Below are 26,315 nucleotides of genomic sequence, written 5' to 3'. Positions count from 1 at the left end.
CTATGTGCCAGGCACTGGTACTAGGTGTAAAGGTGGACAAACTAGGCATGGGCCCCGTCCTCAAGAAATTTAGTCTAGTGGGGAAGACAGACGTATAAGCCAAAATCACAAAAATAATTATATAATTACTATTGTTTAATTACAATTATTATGAACAACATGAGGGGTGCTTATGAGAGTATATAAACAAGAGATCTGATCTATTCTAAACCAGGAAGCAAGACAAGGCCTGAGATCTGAGTAGGAGCCTAGGTTTAGGTGTGTGTTGTGTGGAAGGTAGTTGTTAAGTGTCCCAGGAAGAGGGAACAGCTCATTCAGAGGTCCAGCTTTGAGCATACATGGGGCATGAGAAACTGTATGCCTATAGCATAGCAAACAAGGGAGAGAGTGGCAGATAAGGAATGAATCATGCAGTGAATTGCAGATTGTATTAAGGTTTCTGGACTTTGTCCTTCCTAATAGTTATGAGAAGCCATTGATGGTTTCAAAGCATGACCTGACTTACGTTTTTTTCTCTCAACATTTTATTATGAAAATGTTCAAACAGTGAAGAGAATTGTACAATGAACACCCATATTGCTGACTCACATAGATTTTACAATTAACATTTTGCTCCTGACTTAATTTTTAAATTACATCACACTGACAAGTATGTAGGTGTTAAAAAAGAGGAAATAAATTTAATCTCTTCATCCCAGGGAGGATACAAAAAAGTTTAGAAATGGTACAGCCTAGCTGATAAAATGATTAGAAATTATTAAATGCACAAAAGCACAAGGGATCATTGCAAAATTCCAAACGCAGTTATTGGGGAAAAGTGTACTAGAGTTGTTTTCTCAGATACACCCTTTATCATTTCATCTTTGTGAACTATGATTCCAGGTCCAAGGTTATATTTTTATTTTTTTATAACCTGATTTCCTCTTATTAGAACTTGAAATACAGTGTTTAAAGAGGTAAAAACTCCACAAACACTTTAGTTTCTAAGATAATTTGCACTTCACCGGATAAGTGAGTTGATGAAGCCCTGACAAATGGTGACGAGAGGAATGGAGAAAAAAAAGATAAGTTTTAAAAATGTATGGGAAGTCGGGCTTCCCTGGTGGCACAGTGGTTGAGAGTCTGCCTGCTAATGCAGGGGACACGGGTTCGAGCCCTGATCTGGGAAGATCCCACGTGCCGCGGAGCAACTAGGCCCGTGCACCACAACTACTGAGCCTGAGCATCTGGAGCCTGTGCTCTGCAACAAGAGAGGCTGGGATAGTGAGGGGCCCGCGCACCGCAATGAAGAGTGGCCCCCGCTTGCCACAACTAAAGAAAGCCCTCGCACAGAAGCGAAGACCCAACATAGCCAAAAAATAAATAAATAAACAAATGTGGGGTTTAAAAAGAAAAAAAGTATGGGAAGTGGAATTGATGAGAAGTGTTAACTAATTAAATTAGGGAGAGAGAGAAGAAAGTTTTAGCAGATATGTTTCGAGGGCAAAGTAGGAATAGATTATTAAAATGCTTATTTTAATTTTGGATATGCTAATTTTTGTAAGCCTCTGAATTATCCGGGTAAATATTACAATAAGCAACTAGAATTTAAATATGGAACTGGAGGGGTAGGGGATGTTCAAGTCTAAAAATACAGATTTGGAAACCATAATCATATAGGTCCCTGACTGAAACCATGAAAGCAGATGAGGTTGGCTCTGGAGAGTATGCAAAAGGAGAGGACAACTGTCACCTTGAGTCATCACAAAATCTCTGGGTCTCAGGTACCTTAAAAACCTGATGCTGTTCCAGATGACTATTTATTTATTTATTTATTTTTGGCTGCATTGGGTCTTCGTTGCTGTGCATGGGCTTTTCTCTAGTTGCAGCACGCAGGGGCCACTCTGTTGCAGTGCGTGGGCTTCTCACTGTGGTGGCTTCTCTTGTTGCGGAGCACAGGCTCTAGGCATGCAGGCTTCAGTAGTTGTGGCACACGGGCTCAGTAGTTGTGGCTCACAGGGTCTAAAGCGTAGGCTCAGTAGTTGTGGCACATGGTCTTAGTTGTTCCATGGCATGTGGTCTTCTCAGACCAGGGCTCAAACCAATGTCCCCTGCACTGGCAGGCAGATGCTTAACCACTGAGCCACCAAGAAGTCCCCAGATGACTATTTTAAACAAGCAAGAATCAAACTGCCACTTTTTACAACTCAGTAATAAAAGTAATAATGGGCAAGGTATCTGAATAGACATTTTCCTAAACAAGATCTACAAATGGCCAATAAACACATGAAATATGCTCAACATCATTATTAGGGATAGGCATATCAAAACCGCAATGGCGGGCTTCCCTGGTGGCGCAGTGGTTGAGAATCTGCCTGCCAATGCAGGGGACACGGGTTCGTGCCCTGGTCCGGGAGGATCCCACATGCCGCAGAGCGGCTGGGCCCGTGAGCCGTGGCCGCTGAGCCTGCGCGTCCGGAGCCTGTGCTTCCGCAACGGGAGAGGCCACAACAGTGAAGGCCCGCATACCACAAAAAAAAAAAAAAAAAAACCCGCAATGGCATACCACTTCACACCCACTAGGGTGACTATAATTAAATGGCAATTCCTCTAAAAGTTAAACACAGAGTTACCATACAACCCAGCAATTCCATTACTAGGTATATTCCCCAAAGAACTGAAAATATATGTTCATCCAAAAACTTGTATGTGAATGTTCACAGCAGCATCATTCATTAATAGCTAAAAAGTGGAAACCACCCAAAAGTCTACCAACTGATGAATGAATAAAATGTGATACATTTATACAATGAAATATTATTCAGCAATAAAAAGGACTGAAATAGTGATACATGCTACAGCACAGACGAACATTGAAAACTTTATACTGTTAAAGAAGCCAGTCACAAAGGATTTCATATTACATATACGATTCCATTTATAGGAAATGTCCAGAATAGGCAAAACTATAGACAAAGCAGATTTTAGAGTCCTTATAGCTGGGAGGGTTTTGTGTGTGTGTGTGGGGGGGGGGGAATGTGAGGGGGAAGATGTACCAGGACAATTGCTGACAGGTTTCTTTTTGAGGGTGATGAAACTGTTCTGAAATTGTGATGGTTGCACAACTCTGTAAATACAAAAACCACTTGAATTGTACACTTTAAACAGGAGTATTGCATGGTATGTGAATTATATCTCAAGAAAGCTGTTTTAAAAAATCAAATGGCCCTTTACAGGTATCAAGCTACCTCATCAGCTGGGTACCATACTTTGTTTTTTCTAAAGGAAAACAACAGGCCCAGAGGGATGTCTGAACTTCCAAGTTTGGACTCTTTCCACTATGTCGTGTTGTTGGGTGATGGCATAATTAATCTTCACTCCTTGTGACACTGCTATAGCTGTACATCTCTCTAATGCAAAATTTTAGTCTGCAAATGTATGTTTAACGGTTGTCCCTTATGAGACCACTAACTTCAGATTAGAGATTGTGTCTGATTTCAGTACATCAAGATCTGGTAAAGTGCTTTGGTATTTACCAGATAAGCGTTTTCAGGTAGGAAAGATCCACAACTGAAGCTACAGAAAGCCAAAGTAAAGCACGGAACCCAGTATACCGACATCCTCCCTCTCCAACCAAATGAAGACACAATAAAAGAGAAACGAATAAAGAAAGTGGAAGAACGGAAAGAAGGACGGGAGAAACGGCGGGCCTCTCCTCCCTCCTTTCCCCCACCCTCCACGACAGCTTCCCAGAAAGTTCCAGAAGCGAGTCAGGCGTGGTCGGTGACATCACGACGCCCCGTGGCGACCAACACTGAAGCCACTGGCGCGCTTTCTTTCCCGCCTCAAAAAGACCCGGCTACGGGGTTAGCGCGGCGCGAGGGGCGGGGCTTACGTCACGTACAGTTCGGGACGCGCCACTGCTGGAAAGGGAAAGCAGAGCGCGGAGGGGCGGAGCCAAGAAAGCGCGCCTTCTGGGAGGGGGTGGGGCCTGGCTAAAGAGCGCCGCGTCACATCCGGGAGACTTAGAGCCCGAGCGGAGGCGGTGCGGAGCGTTTCTCCTCTCAGCGGCTCGGGAACCAGTTCGTGGTGCGGGGCTGCGGCTGAGCCTCTAGATAGAAGGCGCAAGAGGTTGGCAGCTTCGATTGAAGCACGTCGGGCGTCAAGAGCAGCTAGAAGTCATGAGCGACAGCGGCGAGCAGAACTACGGCGAGCGGGTACGTAGCGGTGGTGCAGGGGCGGCTGTGTGGTCCCAGCTTCTTGCATCTCTTTCCAGGCCCGTCGGCCTCGGACCGGGAGACTGGGGCGATTTCGACTCCGAAGTTTGAGACCGGGAGGGATGGGAGTCAGAGGTTTAAAAGCCCTAGTGGATAGTGTCTATACGTGAAGGAGGCCGCCGGCGGGTTTAGGTGGCCCTTTACCCGAAACGGCGGTTTTTTCCGTTATGGGGGTGGGGGGGAATTAAAAATGGCCGCTGCGTCCCCTCCGTGGTGGGGGAGGGGAGCGGTATCTCGTTTCGCCGTTGCTCTCCTGTGAAGCCTCGCCGCAGCCATCTTGGGCTGGCGGGCTGGGCGCGCTGCCAGAGGCACAAAATGGCGGAGGAGCCGCGCGACAACCTCCAGGCTGCGGGGGAGGGGGCGGGCAGAAAGGCAGCGTTCTTTGGGATTTTTTGGCTCAGAATTTAGGTTAAGACAGGATCATATTCTGGGCCCCGAAAGAATGGGAATCTAGGGTGTTCTTGGGGCCTCTTTTAAAATGGGGAAACTAGTCTGAGGGTAGACTAAGTTCTGGACCCGTTAGTTTGAGGGGATTGCGCGCGAGCTTTGTGTTCGGCCTAAATGGAGTGCTTTTCTTTGATACCGAAAGGGCTTTCAAACCCCAAATCGTTTTCAGTATCCAGAGTAGACCACGGAGTCGCTGAGATTTTCTTGTTTGAGGGAGTAGATTTTTTTCTGCGAGATGGTGGAGTAGAAATTGGTGGGTAGCAATTTACGGCGCCCTTGTTTTCTTTGTTTTGAGGCATTCCTATTCTGTGAAGCACAAGTTGTGTTGGTGCACTTTTTAACGTTTCCACTCCAAAATGTGGAGTTTGGTGAGGGTTGGATAAACTGCAGAAATAAAGTTCCCGGGCTTAGCATGACATAAAGCTTGGTTGCGGGTCCGTGAGTACTAAGATGCAGAAATGTCAGTCTTGCCAGAATCTTGCATATTTGGAGGTTTGTTAGAAGAAGTGTAATAAAAAGCACCGTGGAACTTGATTTTTACTTCATGGGATTAGGTTGGGTGTTTTTTACAGTTTATCTGTAATCGTCAGGTAAATCTACTTAAATATCTTAAACTCATGAAACAAATTTTAGTTGGTTCATTAGAAGGGCGTTTTTATAGAGAAACTTCTTAGCTCTTGGAGTCTTAGTGAATTTACTGTGTAACTTTGGAGCCAAGTCTGATTAATTTGGTTTGAACTAATCAGGCCCCGCCTTTACCTATGCAGATGAGTATTGGCTTTATATGTTTTTCCGTAAGACGATTGATTGCCACTGTCACCAGTGCGTGTGCGATTATTTTTTAAGCTCGCTCTAAGGATGAGAAAGCTTGGATTAAGTTCACAAGTTGTTAAAGTTGTGGGTTATGGTTTCTGCCGGTTGAATATACTGTCGAAACTAGGCGTTGGTGTTCGGACTGGAAAGCAAGTGATAATTTTAGTCTTCAGCTATTAAACAAAACAATTACAGGATACTTTTGCATTGTTTTGAGACTACAAAATGACTGGCCTTTGACTAGAGCTCTCAGTTGAATAAATCTGAGTAAGTTACTTGTGATGGTGTGCTTGAGAAGATGAAAAATTCCCCAAAGGAAAGTTAGGGTATTTTTTCCGTAAGGGAGGAAACAATTTCAAGAATTAGGTCCTGGTTTGAGACAACACAACTCAAGAGACATTGTCATCCCACTAATCAAGTTTCTGAATTGATACTTTCTGTTAGTAGAATACATCCTAGTTATATCACAATCCCGTTACATAGAATGGTTATTCAATAAATTCTTATGGAAGGAGACGAAGTAATAAAAAATTTAAAGATACGTGTTAGAAATTGATATTTTGTCTTGCATAGAGTTTTGACTTGGAAGAGTTTTTCTGAAAGCTGACGTTGTGGAGTACTTCCACATTGTTTTCTTTGGCGTTTGTTTTGTATGTAGATTGCTTTCCAGTTGGTTAATTGGAACCTGAAATGGTTAGACTATACCTAAAACAAATATGTTTGGGACTCCCAAAGAATGTGTGGCAAAACCATAAAGCTCAGTGGAATGATTTAAATATTAATGCCAAAACGCTAGGTAGAACCCTCAGGTCTGATTGGCTAGAAACTTCCTTTTGAAAGTGCCTGAAAACTGGGAAAACCGTTGCATTCGAGGTAATAATCTTGGACAAGGCCTGCTATCAATAGTTTATCTGGAGCCTGAAAAATTACTTTCATTCCACTCTGAGTTTTCACACATTACAAATTGTTGATGTAAATCACTAATGCCTACCAGTCTAATCAGCTAATGTTAATGTAATCACTAAAATCTTATCAGCTGGAACCACCTCCTGCCCCACCATAGCCACCGGCCCCGCCGCTATAGAAATGTTTTTTCTTCTCCTTTAGACTTTATTATAAGTTCGATTCCTATACAGACTGGGGTGGGGTGCGAGCAATAAATTATCTTCGACTTGGTTGTTGTTAGCGTGTTTACTTATTGCGTGAATATTGACACTTACGAGTTGTGGTTCCTTGTATTTCTTTGTCTTGTTTTAAATGTGCAGCTAGGGTGCGTTACTGAATTTTTTGGTTCGTTTCACACTTTCAGTTATGGCAGAATCTACCTTTTACCTGTATCTGGGATTTTTCATGTCAGAGTTGATAGGTTTAAGTTAAAACCTGTTTCTAATTAGAGCTGACTTCCCTGATCTGGTCAAATCCATGTTTCCAAGTTCTAGTTTCTTCCAGTCATTTCCCAAAATTGCTCACATTGTTTGCAAAGCACCTTTGGAAAAAAGAGAGGTGCTTTTAGCAGATACGTCATGTCACAATTTGGGAGAATAAGAACATGATAGTCATGTAGCCAAGTTTAGAGGTGCATGGTAATGGTGAGGGGGGTGGTAAATAAATCTTGTAAGGCCCAATTATGGTCACACTGTTTAGGGTGTGGTGACGTTTGTTCTTGGCACTGGTTTAATGTTCTACCCTCCTAATTAATTTCTTTAGCTTGTACAAATGGGTCTTTACTTAGAGAAACCAGAAACTAAGGAAACGCTATCTGTATGGACCACATCATTTTGTCTGCTATCAAGATTGCAATAAATACTCTTGATAGCGTTGCCTATTTTTGTAGAAGTAATGTGTATACAATATAGGTATATTATCTTTAGTCTTGTTCTTTGTAGAGATGAATAGCATCTGGATACTATCCCATCAAACTGCCTTTCAGATTCTGCAGTTTTTTTCCTCTTCTGCTTAGTCCTGGGTTGTCTTTTTGAATTGTTTTTAGCTCCTGACTCTAAATCCAAATTTTCAAAACTAAAACATCAGTCTGTTTCTTTCTAAGAGGATTAAATTAATGTTGGTGGGAGGAAATAGTTTTGTTTCAGTGTGAGTCTGGTTAGGCACAAGTCTGTTTGAAACCAGGTTGAAGAATATTTTTCTTGGTCTTAACTAAGAATGATTTAATGTTACGGATATGGCCTGGAACTAGAAGGTGGCATGTTCATACTGAAATTACAAGTAATTATAAGGTAAGTACTACTGGTTTTGTGAAAAGATTGAACAGGAATTTAGAAGATGAGAGGTGTGTTCAATGGAATTTGCCTTGTACAGCTTTTTCCTATTCCTTATCTCCAATAAAATCCAAAGCCTGGTAAATGTTAATACTTGCATAGCTGTTGACATTTTGCCCAAGAGGACAATGCTACAGTTGTGTATATCTTTTGAGCCTTAGCATTGCGTGTTATGTTGATCAGTTTTTTACTCATCGTATTATTTTCTTATGACCTACAGCGATGTGGTGATTGGGAATTTTAAGTGTTCACCCAATTTAGTTTTTTGGGGGAGGGTGTCACTTAGTCTTGTTATTAAGCAGGGGTTGGGGAGTTCTTCATTATAGCAAATTAGTCTTCAAATTCCCCCCAAATCTTTGCTTTGAATTGGGTTTTGGAGGTTACATTCTGATTTTTTTCAACAAGATTGCTGAATATGACAGCATGGGTGAGGACCCTTTTGGGGTTGTTTTTGGGGGTTTTTGGGGTTTTTTTGGTTTTTTTTTTTTTGCTTAGATATTAGATTTAAAAGTCTTCTGAAACAGTAAAACATACTTGTGCTTCTGGAAATTACTGAATGTTTTATGAATGTAAATTCAGAGTCTGTACTGTTTTTGCAAGAGATCTTTTAAAAGTTTGGGCTTAGAGTTCATTTAGGCATTTCAGATGACAGTTTTTTTCAGAAATTTTCAGTCTGAGAATTTTTCTATCCAGCCAACCTTCGGGTAGAGTTTAGCTGCAGAAAGAAATAGAATAGTCCTTACGTTAATATGAGCATTGATCTTTATAGCAGATTCAATGAGTTTTTCTTTATCTCCTCCTAGTTTTTAAAATACCACCTTGTCGATCAACCTAATGAGTTTGCACGTTTTTAATGTTACATAAATTCCAGTTGTAGTCCCTAGAATTATTTTAACAAAAATTGTGTTGGTGATGGGACAGATTTCTGCTTATTTGTAAGTAGGATCTCTTAACCATATGTGTATAACATTAGCCCAGTAGTTCTTCTGGTTTTATGAAGTGGCCGCTTGAACTTAGCTGAGGTTTGAATGAACTTAGTATTTATATTATCTAGCAGTGTTGTTTTGTTCTTCAAATATAAAAGAAGGCAGAATGTTGGGACGGAGTAATGAAATAGCAGGAAGGCGTCCATATTGAAAACTTGTGTTATCTAGAGCTTTGGCCTCTATTCCAGCATTTTCTGCACCTAAGCTGCCCTGTATTTAAACTTTAGGAGGCCTTAAGAGGAAACCTGCTTGGGCATTCTGATTCCACGATTACATTTGTGCTGGCAGTAAACATTTCCCATTACATTTTAGTGATGGATATTAAAACGAATTACTGTGACTCCCTTAAATAAAAAGTTATTTAAATTTTTCCTGGATTAAATAAGCAATAATTAACATTGAAAAACTAGACTAAAGATTATGCTTACCCTCTTAGAAAAGACATCACACACTTCCATCATAGCCATGCATGGTTGTCTTTTTGATCAGATAGGTATAAAGACTTATCTCTCACTCTTTTTGGTCCCCCCCCCCCCAAAGTTTTATTTTCAGAAAAACTAGGAGAGGAAATTGTTAACAGTGAAAGATCATAAGGTGAAGTTCAGGGAAACTAGGATGTTTTATGAGGGCAGTTATTTTGATTAAGGTGTTCAGTAGACACTATTATACATTATTGATCTGTTAAGTGATACTGAGTCTTTTTAATAATTTCAGGAGGTGAGCTGTAATTTTCTCCCAATATTGCCACCTTTAAAAGTAGGATTGCTTCTTTGGACCGCAGAAGATTTTAATACTTTGTTCATTGAGGGGGGGAGATTTTACTAAAAATTCTTTGAAAACACTACTGTTGGATTCAAGTTTGTTCTGCTTTCTTCATAGCTACTCGCATATAGTAGTTGGTTGACTTGATTTGGTCTTTTTAATGATTTTAGTTCTAAATTTAGTAAGTTGGGCCATTTATATTATAAAATCTCACTAGAGCAGCTTTCTAGGAGTGGGTTGAACATTATAGTCCAAATTTTCAAATTCCCTGATAATTGTTTTTTTACAGAGCTACTTTTGCAGTTAAAAAAATGTGTGACGTTAAATACATACCTTGCCCTTAGTCACAATTTGTAAACCTCTTCAACCCTCAGCCTTGTCATCATTGTGCAAATGAATTGTCCGTGCTTTCCTTTCTTGCACTTTTGTATTTACGTGTCACTTTTTGACTAGAGATGTGCTTTTGACACTGAACATATTTTCTATTGATGAATACGATAAGAAATGTGAAATGTAATTATAGTTCTTAAAATGTCAGTTGAACAGTAAATGTTCAGTCATGCACTTCACATTTAGCTTAAGCATGATAAATCTACTTGGAGTAGACAAAAGAGATTGATTATATATTTTAGAGCCAACAGGAAACTAGTTTCAGTTTTTTGAGCTGCGTATTCTAGCTTTTCTAAAAATCCAAAACAACAAGAGGGATTTTTTTTTTCTAGTTTCAATTTTGGCACTGGATTTTATCCTGGAGTTTTAAAATATTCTTCATCCTGTTCTTTTTCTATTAAGGTTAATGTTGAAGAAGGAAAATGCGGAAGTCGTCATTTGACAAGTTTTATAAATGAGTATTTGAAGCTCAGGAATAAGTGAAGCTGAAATTTGAAAAAATAAAAGAAAGAATGCATGCTAATTATCAGACCAGAAGTCCCACTTGTAGAATATTGAGCAATTTGTGTGAAGTGGGGAAGATGAAAGAAGTCAGAATTTGAAACGGAAGAATGAAGAAAAGAAATAAAAATGAAGTTAAGATAAGAAGTAATCTGGAATCAGAAAGCACTACGCTAAGTAATTACTAGTCTGTTTATGTGTCCCTGTATATTTTGCTAAACATGCATGCATTATTTGTTTAATAGAAGAAATATATACAGGGTAAAGAAGTGCCTTCCAGGGGAAATGTTTAAATTAGGTAATTCTAATTTTAACTTCTTAGTCAAATGATTGAAATGCAACTTTAAAAAATAATTATAACCCTTTGTAGTCAAATAGGCAGGAATGAGCTCTTCAGTTTGGGTAACAGCCAGCTTCATGTTGTCTCCTGGATTTTTCATCTCTAACTTTGCTGGTCCTGGGGCATGAGTGAGTACCTCCAGAGTTGGAGTTGGTGGTCTTGTCTGTGCCACCCCCCTGGACTCTTAATGCACAGACCCCTGTCGTTCAGTACAGAGCAATATATATAGTAGAATGCTTTCTTAAGTTTGTCAAAGTTTTCCTAAAGAATGTCACCAGGTTGGTTATAGAGCCAAACCCCGAAAATCCAAGCAAAGCATTGGACAGGATAATTCCTTTTGGCGTTTATGAAAACATTAATTTCTTTCTAGATGGCAGTAGTGGAAAGCTATGACCACTTAGGCCCTAACTTTAAGATGCATGTGTGCTAAATTCACAAGATGATTCTTAATTCTTTTCTGTTTAATTCTTAATCCAGCTCAGTGACTGGGGTTACTGCTAAAAAGTTACAGGGGCTTCCCTTAGAATGAGGTGGGTCACATAAGTGAACAGGATATCTAACTGAAAAATGGCAAAAGTAGTAGGTGCTTTTTTCCCTTTTCTCATTTTCTGTTATTAACACTTAACTGTTAAAATGATGTGAGAGATATAGATCATAAAGTAGCTTTATTCTGGTTCCCTACTCCCTCCACTTACTGGGAAAATAGACGCCAAAGTTCTGTCATTTTCCCTTCTGTGTGTTTGTTGTGTTTTAGCTGAATAGAAAAAAATGATTGGTGCAGTCTTGTTACTTTCAGTTGAATGGGACAAGTGCATATGTCAAAATAATACCCAGTAGTAGCCAACCAACAGATGGCTTCTACCCTATTGGGAAAGCCAAGGCTATCACTTCTCCCCGAAATGAAGATAGCCTAAAAAACTGAGAGTTGTCAGACCTTACAGCTTTTGGGAAAAGTGGTCTAAACGACATTCTAGAGGAATCCATTTTCTGAGATTTTAGGGCCTGTTAGTGTCAGATTTGTGCTTTTTGTAATATTTCTGTATTTTGCAAGCAGAAGAAAATTACTTCCATTTATAGGCAGTAGTTTCCAGTATTTGCTGTCCCGATTATTGCTTTGTAAAACTTGCCACATGTAAACTAGTAACATTAAATTGGTAATGTTGATTTTGCATTCTGAATTACAGTTTAGGCAGAGAGCTGAGGCAAGTGATGTGAATGGATGTTATATTTCTACTTAAGCTCATGGATTCTTTTATCAGGAGATCTGAAAGGTTTTTGGGGTCGAAAAGAGAAAAGACCTGTTAGTCATCAAAGGGGAAGAAGCAGTTTGGAATTCGATTATATGGCACAAGCTGGAAAGATGTAAAGCAAAAATAAACTTTGATGCTAGTGGACCATCTCATCCATTCAGGTTCCCTTCCTGCCCTGGCCAAAGCATCTTTAAGTATGAGTGTGCATCCCTCTACCCACTCCCTGTCTGGGGAGTATGGGGGAGACAGGCCTCTTATCCTGGGGCAGGTGTAAGGTACATGCCCTCAGAAGGGCTGATTAATGCCAGGGGGCAGGAGGGGGCAGAGAAGGTGACAAAAAACAGATTTCAGGAAAATGACTTTGTTGGGAAAAAAGATAGGTAAGAAGTATAAAGCTTGAAATTGATTAACTCAGTGAGACTTAAATAAGCATCATAAACACCTGTGGTGTTTTTAAGAAATACAGATGCTCACCTGCAGACCTACTAAAATAAGCTCTAGTTAGGGATGTGTTTTTAAGTGCTAGGTACGTTTACTGCATACCTCTAAGAGCCACTGTTCAAAATGTAATTTAGTGCATCTCGTTTTTAAAATGTATGAGAAACCTAGTGATTGGATGGTTTTTCCCATTTCTTTCATTTCTTTCAGAAAGTTTTTCTAAGATACTGCCATTCTCAGAATAGGTAGACACTGGTTGGTATTTTGTAGGAAGGCTGAGTTTGTTTTTCCCTGATGTGTTCCGTATAGATTGTATATTAGTATATGATTAAGATCCAATCTATAAGAACCTGATTCCCTGAGCAGTTTTCAGGGAATTTTGGCTTTGTTATTCATGCTAACTTTAAGTATATGACCCTTTTCCTTGAGATATTGATGTTCAGAGTAGTGCTTCTTTTGGTAGGATTTTAATGTGTTGACATTTATTGTTTTGACAGCCCTGAAAGTGGACTTGGAATTTTCCTTGCGTGTAGGGGCTTTTGCAGCTGCTTTTACAGATTTGACCATGGACCAAGGTTTAAAGCTAACTTTATGCTTTTAGATTTGGCTAATAATTTTAGATGTCATTTCTTCTAGACAGGCTAAATATCCTTGCACATAGTTCCAAACCAGCTAATGGCCAACATAACTGCAAAAAGGTTTAACTTTAAGACTACCCCTGACAAGAAAGGTAGGAGGTAGAGGCATTGTTTTCTGTGTTAGCCTAACAAGTGTCAGTACAGAAGGAAAAAAATCTTCGCATTCTGGTGGTTTCCCCTATTCCTGGTCTGAGAAGTGATTGCTCACAAAATGCATCTGCATATAGCCAATTAGTTTTAGAGGTTTGAGTGAAAAGCCTTACGATAATTTCACAAATACTGTATCTTTGACCCTTGATCTGCTAGAATTTCATGGGGAAACCTCATTAAGGTTTATTCTGAGGCTAGAAGTACTTTCTTTTCCCTCTTGGTGGTCAGACTGGTAAAGCATCTCAGCTTGGAATAAGGCTTTTCTGTTTACTGAAGCAAGAGACTTAAAAGAGGATCTTGACTTTTTCTACTCTTTCTTCCTTTTTCAGATGCCTGGACTGATTTCTGTTAATTACAGTTACTTTATTGGTTTTTAACTCTTATTGTGAGGCACCCATATTCTCTTCCTGCCAGAGCAAATTGTTTTCGTTGGTTTCCATTAAAAGTCATAATCATTCCATGAAGTAATCTTTCTAGCATTGGAGTAAACAAAGGTGTTTAGTAAATAGCTTTTGGGTCCCTATTTCTACCTTCTCTTCTAGATTAGCTTTTGCCTGTTGAAATGATGGCAGAAGGTGCATCCCCAATTTGAGTACTTCTTTGTTCGAGGAGGAGGTGGTGGATTGTGCTTTAAAATGTCTCTTCAGAATATTTGCCAGAGAAAGCCAAGGGATTGTTGGTTGGGGTCCCCAAACCACTTTAACCACTTTTAACCACTCCTTGATGGTAAAAGCAGCTGTTTTCACTAATAATTAGGGACCATCTTTGAATCTCTTTACTAACTCATGGCAGGAAGGAGAGGGGGCTGTCATGTTTCATGTCACTTCACACCATGTTTCATAATGACTTTGAAATCTTACTGTAAAGTTTCTAGAGTTGTTTTGGGTGTAGAGACCAGAACTCATTTTGCCCACTGAGTTAACTCTTAGGTTCCCTGTTCTAAACTTTAATTTGTCTCTTCTGTGTTGCATCACAGGAAGGATCTTCCAAATTTTCTCCACTATGCTCTTAAGTCACAGAACATATTCTAAAATGTTTTGGGCTGTGATTTAAAAGAATTTTGTATCTTCTATCCTTTCAAGAATGGCCAGAGTATTTATTCTGAGGGTCTACCACACAGGGAGGTCTCTTGTGATAACTTCTATGCAGCTTCAACATTGATTCTTACCCCTACAGCGACTTACCTGTAATGTTGATTCCTTTTGAGTCTGGCTGTTTATCCTATGTTGGGCAGGAAGATTCATTAGAATAATGCCTTTTAATTTGCTGAAGATGGATAACCTGGAATAAAGTTTGTCTTGGTTTGATGATACCCTGGTTAGCTATCAGACTGAGTGGATTCTCTTGTCCATTCCACTATTTCTGTTTTGGTGTCTTGGCAGAACATCTCCCTAGGTCCAGTTCTTTCTATACATGTTTGCTTTTTCCACTAATTATATGCCTTTGGTTCACTCATGAACTAGTTATCCTGTTTACCCATTTCTTTGCTAGTTTCTTTTAGAAATCTTTTTTGTATTACCTACCTACCAGCTAGTTCCAGTTATGATAGGGGAAAACTTGGGTATACAGTATATACCTAGATTTCCTGAACTTCCCTTCCTAAACCTAGATTAGGAACCCATGATCTAAACTGTTTTGGTTTTAATATGTCCTTTAACTTTTCTAACTGCTTATTCTCAGTTCCCCATCGGTTGGCACCTGCTCATCTACACTTAGCTGAGTAAGATCTCTGGTACCCTCTTAATTCTTACCTCTGCAGTTAATTCACTGCCTTTCTGCTATAGCTCCATCTGGTTGCTTTGAGATTTTTAAGGGCTTCCTACCATGGTTAGATGGACAGGCTCTACAGATCTAGTGTCCTTCAAGCTGGTCCTTGGTTTCCACTAGGTTTCTTCCTTTCTCTGGGACTTGAAGAGTTACTGCCCTTGTCTTTTTTCCCACTCAGCAATAAATAAAACTTGAATATACAGTAAGTTTTAATGAATTTCATAGGGGTTTTTTTTGTTGATGGCAACTTGATTGAAATAGGTGTGAGGTATAGGTGTCATAGTTAATAAGGTTCTTTTTCACCCTAGTCTTTATGGAGTAACATTCCCAAAACAATCCTTGGGCAGTTCCCTTAACTGCTTGGCTTTGGCACACATTTCTGAAGAGTGGGGTCAGTTAACTCTTATCCCTGCTCCCTAAAAAAAGGTGGAAGTTCAAGTTAATTGGCTTATGTCAATTGGAGCAACGTAACTGTTATACCAGGTATATTCAGTTCCTGCCCTTACCTATGTTTTCTTATCTTGGAAGGGGATTGCTTTCCCTCACCATTTATCTCACCACAGCTTATTTGTTTTTAAAGTTGCCCAGAAAGTATACAAATTAAACTTTTGACATCTACGTGTAGGAATCCCGTTCTGCTTCCAGAAGTGGAAGTGCTCATGGATCTGGGAAATCTGCAAGGCATACCCCTGCAAGGTCTCGCTCCAAGGAAGATTCCAGGCGTTCCAGATCAAAGTCCAGGTCCAGATCTGAATCTAGGTAAGAAAGACTGTCTTGGGATTTTCTTGTTACTCTTAGCTTTCAAATTGGTGTGTGCTTTTGTAAACTAGGAAGATAGAGAGGGTCAGTTCATTTGTTGGCTTATTTAATATTGGTACTAGAAATGAACTTAATCGTTAAGATCTGGGAGATAGAAGACTAAGTGGTTAAGAGCCTGGGTTTTTGGCGTTAGGGTTCAAATCTTACCTCTATTTTTTTCTGGCTTGGGCAGATTACTTAACCTTTTTCAGTCTTAGCTTCCTTATCTATAAAAGGCGAATTAGTAATAGTACCAGTTCTTCAGAATTGTGAGGATTCACTATGAGTTTATTAGTATGGCACATAGACTGCAGAACATTGGCTTTCAGTAACTGCAATTCTTGATAAATAGGTATAGTCTAGTATGACAAATGTATGTATAAAACAAAAACACCTTAATGCAGCGCTTTTTTTTTTTTTTTTTTTAATGTTCGTCAAGAGTAAGCTATACATCTTGGTTTGCCCAGGTCAGCCCCAGTTTATGCCTATTGTCAGGCATGATTAACAGCGCCCCCTTTCTCTCTTACAATGTATCCTCCTTGGTTTAAATGACAGTTCATATGATCACTGTAGTTAAGACCAACTGGTATTAAAACACTGCTGGAGAAAACTGTGATGGTGATTTTATCAAGTGAATAGTGGGCATAATGCAAGAAGCAGAAAAATAAGAGGGTGGTATTCTGAGGGGTAAAGGTGGATGCAAATCAAGCTAGTATGAAATGCATGTTTTATGGTTTTCGAAAGATAATTGTGTTAAGTTTAATCTCTAAATTATTTTAAGATATGATGGAAGGGAGCTTTAGCTGGTAGTGGTTTTTTGGAACTCTTCCTAGCAGAGTAGAAATAATTGTATACAGAAGAAAAGTATCGATCCTGCTATATGCCTGAATTGTGTGTTCCAACTTTTGTAGTTTAACTCTAGAATAGAGTATTGAAAGAATTGGAAGCCATATCTTACTGTCAGCTATTTAGTCATAACCTTGAAGCCTTTGTCTTTCAGGTCTAGATCCAGAAGAAGTTCTCGAAGGCATTATACAAGGTCACGATCTCGGTCCCGCTCCCATAGAAGATCCCGTAGCAGATCTTACAGTAGAGATTATCGAAGACGGCATAGCCACAGTCATTCTCCCATGTCTACTCGCAGGCGTCATGTTGGGAATCGGGTAAGATGAAAAAGTTTTTAAAGCAGTAGACTGTTTAAAGCAACTTTATAATAATACATAATATGTTCCCTTCTTTTTTTGTTTTGTTTGATGTTAGAACTGATATTATTTGACAGTGGAGCTTTAGCATGAGTCACCTGTATAGAGCCTGTTTAGTGTTTGGAGATTGTCTCTTTTTAAAAGAGACCACCCACATAATTGTCTACATTTGTGCTATTGATCACATTTAAGATATTGTCACATTAACAAGGTATTGTCATATTAACAGCCCATCAGATTAAAAAAATCTCCATTATACATTACTGTTAGTAGTAGTACACTAGATCATAGGTCTGTATGTTTCATACTAATGTTATTCAAGTTTTCTGGGTTTGTTTGTTTGTTTTTCGCGGGCCTCTCACTGTTGTGGCCTCTCCCGTTGTGGAGCACAGTCTCCCGGATGCGCAGGCTCAGTAGCCATGGCTCACGGGCCTAGCAGCTCTGTGGTATGTGGGATGCTTCCGGACTGGGGCACGAACCCACGTACCCTGCATCAGCAGGCGGATGCTCAACCACTGCACCACCAGAGAAGCCCTTGGGTTTGTTTTAATACACTTTACAGAATGCTGTCCTGATTTTCCCATTTACTTTTTTTTTTTTTTTAATTTATTTATTTTTTGGCTGTGTTGGGTCTTTGTTTCAGTGCGAGGGCTTATTCTAGTTGCGGCGAGCGGGGGCCACTCTTCATGGCGGTGCACGGGCCTTTCACTGTCGCGGCCTCTTTTGTTATGGGGCACAGGTTCCAGACGTGCAGGCTCGGTAGTTGTGGCTCACGGGCCTAGTTGCTCTGTGGCATGTGGGATCTTCCCTGACCAGGGCTCAAACCTGTATCCGCTGCATTGGCAGGCAGACTCTCAACCACTGCGCCACCAGGGAAGCCCTCCCATTTACTTTTAATAAGCTTCTTTCAGGTATTAAGGCTTTTTTGTCTTCCATAAGTTCCAAATGAGATGGCATTTAGTGTGTTCGTATTGTGATTTCATTGTATAATATAATGCAAGTAGATCTAAAGGGAGTGTTTGTTTTTGAAAGTGGAATGGAATTTGACTGCAGTAAATGTATGTATGACATAAATGAAACCTTTAGGCAAATTCATTACGTCAACTGGAGTGTCAGCAACATTTGGTTCATTATTTTCCTTATGGTAATAATTGCAAGCTACTTAATACCTGTTAAAAACAGTTTGGTACTCATCTTTGGTTACATTTATGTGTATATATATAAACACTTTATGTATATGATGTTTCTATAGAAATAAAATCAGGCTGAATATGCTCTTCTATATCTTTTTGGCAACTTAGAGCCTCCCATTGTGTGAGTGGTATATCTTAATTCAACATTTTAACAGTATGCCGTTTTTCCCCCCTCTGGCTTATAGAGACAGTGCTATTCTGATTATCCGTATGTGTGCATATTGTTGAGTGTGTGGCCATTTCTTAGAATAAAGCCCTAGAAGGTGAATCCCTTGGACAAATTGCCCTCCAATCAAAAAAAAAAAAAAAAAAAAAAGTCAGGTGCTTTTCACTAGTGTGAGCTGCTGTTTCCCGTCCATTTGATTCTAAGTTGAAATTACCCCTTTTGCAGTCTCTCCTACACATTTTTAAACATGCTTGTGGTGTTGCTGTAACATTAATTTTAGAATAGCATTTTATTTTGTTATTATCTTTTAGGGTTAGTGTGACATTTTTGGCTAATTTATGCATAGTTCCTTTTTTTTTTAAACTTTGATTTATGACACATTTTAAAGTTCAAAATCCATTTTTCTATTTCTAGGCAAATCCTGATCCCAACTGTTGTCTTGGAGTATTTGGATTGAGCTTATACACTACAGAAAGAGATCTAAGAGAAGTGTTCTCTAAATATGGCCCAATTGCTGATGTGTCTATTGTATATGACCAGCAGTCTAGACGTTCAAGAGGATTTGCCTTTGTATATTTTGAAAATGTAGATGATGCCAAGGAAGTAAGTAAAAGTCTTGTATCTTTGTAAAAATACCAGTCCTATTTTTTACTCGGATAAGGACAGTTTTTGCTTTATTAACTATATATAGCTTGAGCTAAAGGAAATGCATTCTTCTGGGAACATATACTGATCAATATTGAATTTTTAAAAAAAACCTAATGTGGACATTTTCAAATATTTGTAGAGTAACAGAAAAGTATGACAGTTTGGTTCTATATTCCAAATCAGTCTTCTCCACCACATTATTTGAAGTAAATCCCAACATAGTGAACTGTTAAAGGTGCGATATGTGTCTAGATATAGATATTTCTAAAATATAAGAATATTAATACTCATTTGGAATATTTAATCACTGTTTACATCAAATTACTTTTTTAAAAAATTATTTTTGGCTGCGTTGGGTCTTCGTTGCTGTGTGCGGGCTTTCTCTAGTTGTGGTGAGCGGGGGCTACTCTTCGTTGCCGTGTGCAGGCTTCTCATCCTGGTGACTTCTCTTGTTGCAGAACATGGGCTCTAGACACGTGCACTTCAGTAGTTGTAGCGCACAGGCTTAGTTGGTCTGCAGCATGTGGGATCTTCCTGGACCAGGGCTTGAACCGGCGTTCCCTGTATAGGCACGCAGATATTAACCACTGCACCACCAAGGGAAGCCCCTAAATTCCTTTTTAAATTTTTGGCTGCATTGGGTCTTTGTTGCTAGCAGGGGCTATCTTCGTTGTGGTGCGCAGGCTTCTCATTGCAGTGGCTTCTCTTGTTGGCAGAACACAGGCCCTAGGTGCGTGGGCTTCAGTAGTTGTGGCCCATGGGCTAGTTGCTCCGTGGCATGTGAGATCTTCCTGGACCAGGGATCAAACCCGTGTCCCTTGCATTGGCAGGCAGATTCTAAACCACTTCGCCGGGCTTCCCTGGTGGCACAGTGGTTGAGAGTCCGCCTCCTGATGCAGAGGACACAGGTTCGTGCCCCAGTCTGGGAAGATCCCTCATGCCGTGGAGCGGCTGGGCCCGTGGGCCATGGCCACTGAGCCTGCGCGTCCGGAGCCTGTGCTCCGCAACGGGAGAGGCCACAACAGTGAGAGGCCTGCATAACGCAAAAAAAAAAAAAAAGAAGAAGAAAAAAGAAAAACCTAAACCACTGCGCCACCAGCAAAGTCCCCCCGAGATTACTTTCTAAAATGGAGGGAAAAAAACATTAAAAAGTGATAAAGCTATGACTATGACTCGGGAGAAAGGAACTGGTTTTGAATGTATACTAGCAAGTGATTTTATATTTAGAGTTAAGTTGACTTGAGGCAAAACATAGGAAGTAATTTTTTTTTTTTGGCTGTGCTGCATGGCTTACGGGATCTTAGTTCCCCAACCAGGGATTGAACCCAGGCCATGGCAGTGAAAGCACTGAGTCCTAACCACTGGACTGCCAGTTAAAATTGTTTATTATGTACACTAAAGTAAAAATTCAGTGAGAGAATCTAGGCTACATTTAAGAAATACGGACTTTAGATACATACAGTATAAGGAAAAGCTTGAGAAACTTAAATGACAAGCCATCTGAGGTCAAGGTTGAGATGAGTAATTGAGTTCTAAATGAGATTATATGGTTATACATTTTCTTTTATATGTATATATAACTTTGTCAAGATTATACTAATTTTTAAAAACCATAGATTTTAAAATAAAGCTGATCTACTAAAGGAAGAATTGAAAGTTGAATGCAAGTAATTATAATTAAAGAGATTTAAAGGGTGCTTTAAGATGTCGTTCACTTCATTTTGGTAATAATTTAACAGTATAGGCTTCCTGGTTTCCCTAAATTATTATTATTATTTTTTGCTACAGGACCAGAGTTCACTTTCTGAAAAATAGCATATTTTGTATTTGAATCAGTAGTGCCAGAAACTGTCTTGAGGCAGAATGATCAAAGTAGAAAATAGCATAATTGGAATTAGAAGTTTAAATTCTATTTAGTTGGAGGGGTAATTCTTTAAATTGTGAACAAACTGCTAAGTCTTTGGAATGGGATATTTTTTCCTTAAGTACCTACTGTTTTATTTAGTCTGTGTTCTAGATAAAAAAAACTATATGTAATTCAAGCTCTCTTCATCCCAGCCTTTTGCTTCCATAGCAAGGAGCCATAAACTTGTGTAAAGGATTAGACAGTGAATATTTTGGGCTTTGTGCATCATAAGATCTTAATGACAACTTTTCAACCCTGTCGTTGTAATGTAGAAGTAGCCATATAATACTAATGAGTGGGGCTATCTTTCAGTAAAACATTTATGGTCACTGAATTTTGAATTCCATTTATGATGAAATACTATTGATTTTTTTTTCCCCTCACCCATTTAAATTCTTAGCTCATGGGTCATAAGTTGCCAGCTATGTACTGCTTTAGAGCTACAAAGCACTGTGTTAGATAAAATATTTCATGGGTTAAATTGGCTTTTGTGGTTTTTTGGGTAAGCTTTTCTGGGCTAGCTTTTATAAATAGAGATTTAATAGGAGGAAAAGCCTATTAATAAGCTGCCAGCCATAATGTTCTGGCCTAGCTGAAACATCCAGTTGGACCCTTTTTATATCTGTTGGATAATTTGGGGCTTTGTCCAGGGTGTATATAACAACTTACATATCTTTTGAAGGCGAAAGAGCGTGCCAATGGAATGGAGCTTGATGGACGTAGGATCAGAGTTGATTTCTCTATAACAAAGAGACCACATACCCCAACACCAGGAATTTACATGGGGAGACCTACCTAGTAAGTTTATTTTCAAGGTTGTTAAAAATACTGACAGTTCAGTTTGTTCAGTTCCTCTAAGACCTACACATAGTTAGGAGTGGGGGGGATCTTTGGCATTTCAAACTGGCTAAAACTCAAAGTCAATACAGTATATTCAGTGGAAACATTCTGTTGGTACCACACATTTTGATTGGTATCATTTAATAGATCACATCCCACTTTTATCATAAAGAAATGCCATAGATTTGGCTTTGCTGGGTAATTGATTTTCACTAGACCATTTTTTTCCACGCTGGAAACTTAACCATTATAATAGGTAAGATTTTAAGTTCATACAAATCTTACTTACTGTTGTTCATAGTGGCAGCTCACGCCGTCGAGATTACTATGACAGGGGATATGATCGAGGCTACGATGATCGGGACTATTACAGCAGGTCATACAGGTAAGTTTAAGCATAATACAAAGTTTAAGTTGCCAAAAAATTGAAGGACAAGCCAGCTCTTCTCTTGAATCAGTTGCAACATAATTTAAGGCAGCACTATACATAACTGAGTTTTAGCTTTTGATACAAGTCATTACCTTTAATACTAAAAATCCAGGCCCAGAGTTTATACTAGGTGTTTGTATTGGCCACACCATGCTGCAACTTAGTTCCCTAACCAGGGATTGAACCCGAGTCCCCTGCATTGGCAGCACAGAGTCTTAACCACTGACTGCCAGATTTTATGGTTATGTGTCTTTTAAATTTATCTTCGTATGTATATTTTTTAAACACCAAGTTGTAAACCAACTGAAATCCTTGGTTTCTAAACAGGACGGTGAAGACAAAATTATAGACCGTACTTTTAGGTCCCCCCCCCCCCCTTTTTTTTTCTTTGCGGTCCGTGGGCCTCTTACTGTTGTGGCCTCTCCCATTGCGGAGCACAGGCTCCTGACACGCATTGGCAGACGGACTCTCAACCACTGCGCCACCAGGAAAACCCATCCCTTTTTTGTTTTTAAAGTGAGTTTTATTAAACTGTAATTTGAACGTCATTGCTTTATAAAGCAATTTTTGGTATCTAAAGAATAGTGCACTGAAGGGCAGGGGAAATTGATTCTTGGAAAAATCCAAAGAAGTAATTATTTAAGGACAATAATAATTTAGTGTAACAATGGTAAGACATTTATTACCAAAAATTTTGATATAATTTTTGGGGGTTGGCAGGGAAATGTTCATGACACTGGGAATACTTTGAAAGGCAAAAATGAAGTAAAGTTCTCTATTTTACTAGCAACAGCAGATAATTCAGACCCTGCCTTGCTTGTCAAAATGTAAATTATGCAATAAGTATTAACCACAACAGTTAATCCTTGACACTTTATTTTAGTGTGGTGTTGAGGTGTGGATGTCTTTCTTTGTACACCATTCAGTAATGTTTTAAGAAGTTGACAGTCCTGACATTTAACACTGACAAAAACAAACTTTCTTAAAAGTGGCATTTCTGTACTGAGTGACACTTAAGGGATTGATTTGTGGAGGCTGCAAAGATTAGGGTCTTAATATTTTATTTTTATTTTAATTCATATGAGCATTTACTTCTAATGATATTCATTTTAACCACCAGGGAGAGCTCTGTGCCAGTTTGTAAAGAGGTGGCAAAAGCAGCTAGCTTTCACTTCTCTGAGCTTTTATTGCATGAATTGTGTACTTTCAAAAATTTATAAAATGAATATATGTTGCTTTTCTGCTTTCACAGAGGAGGAGGTGGAGGAGGAGGAGGATGGAGAGCTGCTCAAGACAGGGATCAGATATACAGGTATGCCAGGAGAAGATTTAAAAATCTGTACAACTGTAGAATGGCTCACATAAAGACATTTTCATTATTAGTATTTTGGTAAATTATAGTTGGCATTACACAATTGGATTGCATGAAGTTTATGAATATACTGTAACTGAAGCCAATGACAGTGTGTACATGGCTTAATTTGTGTGTTAACAAATTAATTGCGCTTACACAGTGGTACCATTTTGTACCTTAACATGAGATGTGGCAGAAACTAAGATAATATTATTCCTGATAGTTATATTTTATCAGTATCTCAGAATAGCTGGTGAGTATTCAAGTTGATCTTTCTTACACAGAACTAAATCACTTTGAAGCACTATGAATGAAATTTTGTTTCGGGTGCTCATAGTTAAAATTAGTGGTAAAGATTTTCTTTTTCTCTAAGCCATTTTAAATTCTGTTAAGTATAATGTTAATTAGCAGATGATCAGTGGATCATATATAGCAAGGAGTATTCAACCTCCGATAGTTTGAGGGGTTATTTGGTACTGGGCCTGATAGTGTGCTTTATTCTCAGGACTAAAACAAACCTTGAAATCCTGTGACTAATGCAATATTTTTCAAGGTCATTGAGGGTCTCTTAGTTTCGGTAGTCTTAGATGGTGTTGACATTTGTTTACAGAAGACGGTCACCTTCTCCCTACTATAGTCGTGGAGGATACAGATCACGTTCCAGATCTCGATCATACTCACCTCGTAAGTTATTGATTTATATGATTTTGTTTATATTGTAATAGCATGGCTTGCTGTGACTACCAAACACAGCAGATAATGGGTTAATTCAATTAGTTTTATCTATATTTCTCTCCAACTTTTGGTTCAAGGAAGTATAGGAAAACAACCCTTGGATCTTACTCTTGTTGCTTATTAAATTAGTAAATATATTCTGTTACCATTTCTTTTTAGGAGTCCTACTTATAATGTTTATACAGCTTGGAAACATTTGAGTGACGTAAAACCTTAGCTTTCAGGTTGAGTTAGATATACTCCTGGCTATCTTTATGTGAAGGTTTTCCTCTATTTTCACAGGAGAGAATCTGGTACATAACAATTTCCTGATGGCAGAGTAGTACAAAATTCTCAGCATTAAAAGTACACACTTGAGTATTGAAGCTTATTTCTTTTCTTCCTAGGTCGCTATTAAAGCATGAAGTTGAAGACTTTCTGAAACCTGCCCTAGAGTTGGGATATTGTTTGTGGACAATATTTTTTATTGTCTCCTGTTTAAAAAGTGAACAGTGCCTAGTGAAGTTAGGTGACTTTTACACCTTTTATGATGACTACTTTTGGTGGAGTTGAAATGCTGTTTTCATTCTGCATTTGTGTAGTTTGGTGCTTTGTTCAAAGTTAAGTGTTTTCAGAAAAGTATGTTTTGCATGTATTTTTTTACAGTCTAAATTTTGACTGCTGAGAAGTTTCTATTGTACAAAACTTCATTTAAATGGTTTTTCTACTGAATCCAGGGTATTCTGAAGATCGAAGCCTGTGTGTAAAATGCTACCAAATGGCAAAAAGCAACAATAAAGTTTGGTTTTTACTTTTCTTTCTAACATATCAATGGTTAGCAGAACTGTTCAGAATAGACTGTCAGTAGTAAATTCAAGACAAAAATGCCCATTTTCCTCCAGTCCATAAAACATACCATACTTAATATACCTGCAATTAAGTGATAAAAATTATGCTCTGTAACTCTATACTGCTAGTATTAGACCTAAAGATCTTTCAATACAGCAAATGCTTAATGCTTAATATAAATGTGAATTTGTCAGCGTTTATATATAATCTGTATTATATATAGCAGGGAATAAGATAAGAGTTACACAATGAATGCCTTTAAAAGGCTATTTCTTAAAGCTGTTACAAGGGGATAATGGTATTTCAACTAGTTATCAGCAAGTGACAATACATTCCACCACAAATGTACGCTTGTTCTTCTAGCTTTTAGATTATATGGAAAAACTGGGTGCTTCAGAGTTTGAGAAAAAGAGAAGGGAACACTACACCTGTGTTGTGGATGAACTGAAGACTTTGCCTGTTCATTTTTTAAATATTATTTTCAGGTCCTTTGCTTACCAAAGGAGGCCCAATTTCACTCAAATGTTTTGAGAACTGTGTTTAAATAAACGCAAATGAAAAGAGTAAAAGGCTGGTACAACTCAGTTTATAAAGATTTTGTTTTAACCTTGCTACATATATAATTAAGACTTCTTTTGGACTCAGTTGTATTCTTTTTGTTATTGTTGTTTTAAATAGATAAATTGTGTATTCCTGGCAGATAAATCAAAGTGAGTAACTAGGTATTGGAGTGATCATGTCCACTTGCGGATGATGTTATATTAAAATAACTATAGTCTCCACACTTGCCCTGAAGGTGCCTGAAATGCACATTCTTCTTAGTTTAGGTTATTTTCATGGTCAGTTCTAACGAAATTGCTATAGGCAGGTAATTAAAGTTTGTTGGCCTGCTGATCTTTGTATTATTACTTAACATACAGTATAGTGTGTCCCAAGTACTTCGTAAAGCACTTCCTATATATTAATATGTTCAGTCTGCATCAATCAAAATGGTGTAGTAATTTACCTTAGGTCAAGCAGCTATTTAAAACAGCAATGCTGGGATCTGAACTTGACCAGTCTCAATCCATACTCTGCATTCTTAATCATGGTGTAATTCGGCCTCTAATCTGGGTAACCAGATGATTAAAAATACTGGTAATGGAGTGTAGGCATTATTTGTAGGCCTAAATTTGGCAAATTTACTGGACAGGTTGAGATA

General features: G+C 38.8%; 1 protein-coding gene across 5 annotated transcripts; it reads left to right on the top strand.

Annotated features, from left to right (window-relative positions):
* The first annotated feature begins 3,764 nt into the window (after positions 1–3,764).
* TRA2B (transformer 2 beta homolog) lies at positions 3,765–25,683 on the top strand. Of its 5 annotated transcripts, none has more exons than XM_059063764.2 (9): positions 3,765–4,196; positions 15,640–15,773; positions 16,813–16,975; positions 18,788–18,976; positions 21,610–21,725; positions 22,069–22,152; positions 23,450–23,509; positions 24,162–24,235; positions 24,673–25,683. In XM_059063764.2, exons 1-9 carry the CDS (start codon positions 4,161–4,163, stop codon positions 24,681–24,683), a joined length of 867 nt encoding a protein of 288 aa, XP_058919747.1. In that variant the 5' UTR covers positions 3,765–4,160; the 3' UTR covers positions 24,684–25,683. The 5 variants fall into 5 exon arrangements, with proteins under 5 accessions (XP_058919747.1, XP_058919749.1, XP_058919748.1 ...); XM_059063765.2 differs by having other exon boundaries at positions 3,999–4,196; positions 24,165–24,235; XM_067034172.1 differs by having other exon boundaries at positions 4,007–4,196; positions 22,075–22,152.
* Positions 25,684–26,315: the final 632 nt, after the last annotated feature.

This window comes from Kogia breviceps, chromosome 5 (genome assembly GCF_026419965.1).
Source record: "Kogia breviceps isolate mKogBre1 chromosome 5, mKogBre1 haplotype 1, whole genome shotgun sequence".
In the NCBI taxonomy this organism is placed as follows: Eukaryota; Metazoa; Chordata; class Mammalia; order Artiodactyla; family Physeteridae; genus Kogia; species Kogia breviceps.
The sequence above is the reverse complement of the archived record's forward strand: the minus strand, read 5'-3'. Positions and strand labels throughout refer to the sequence as shown.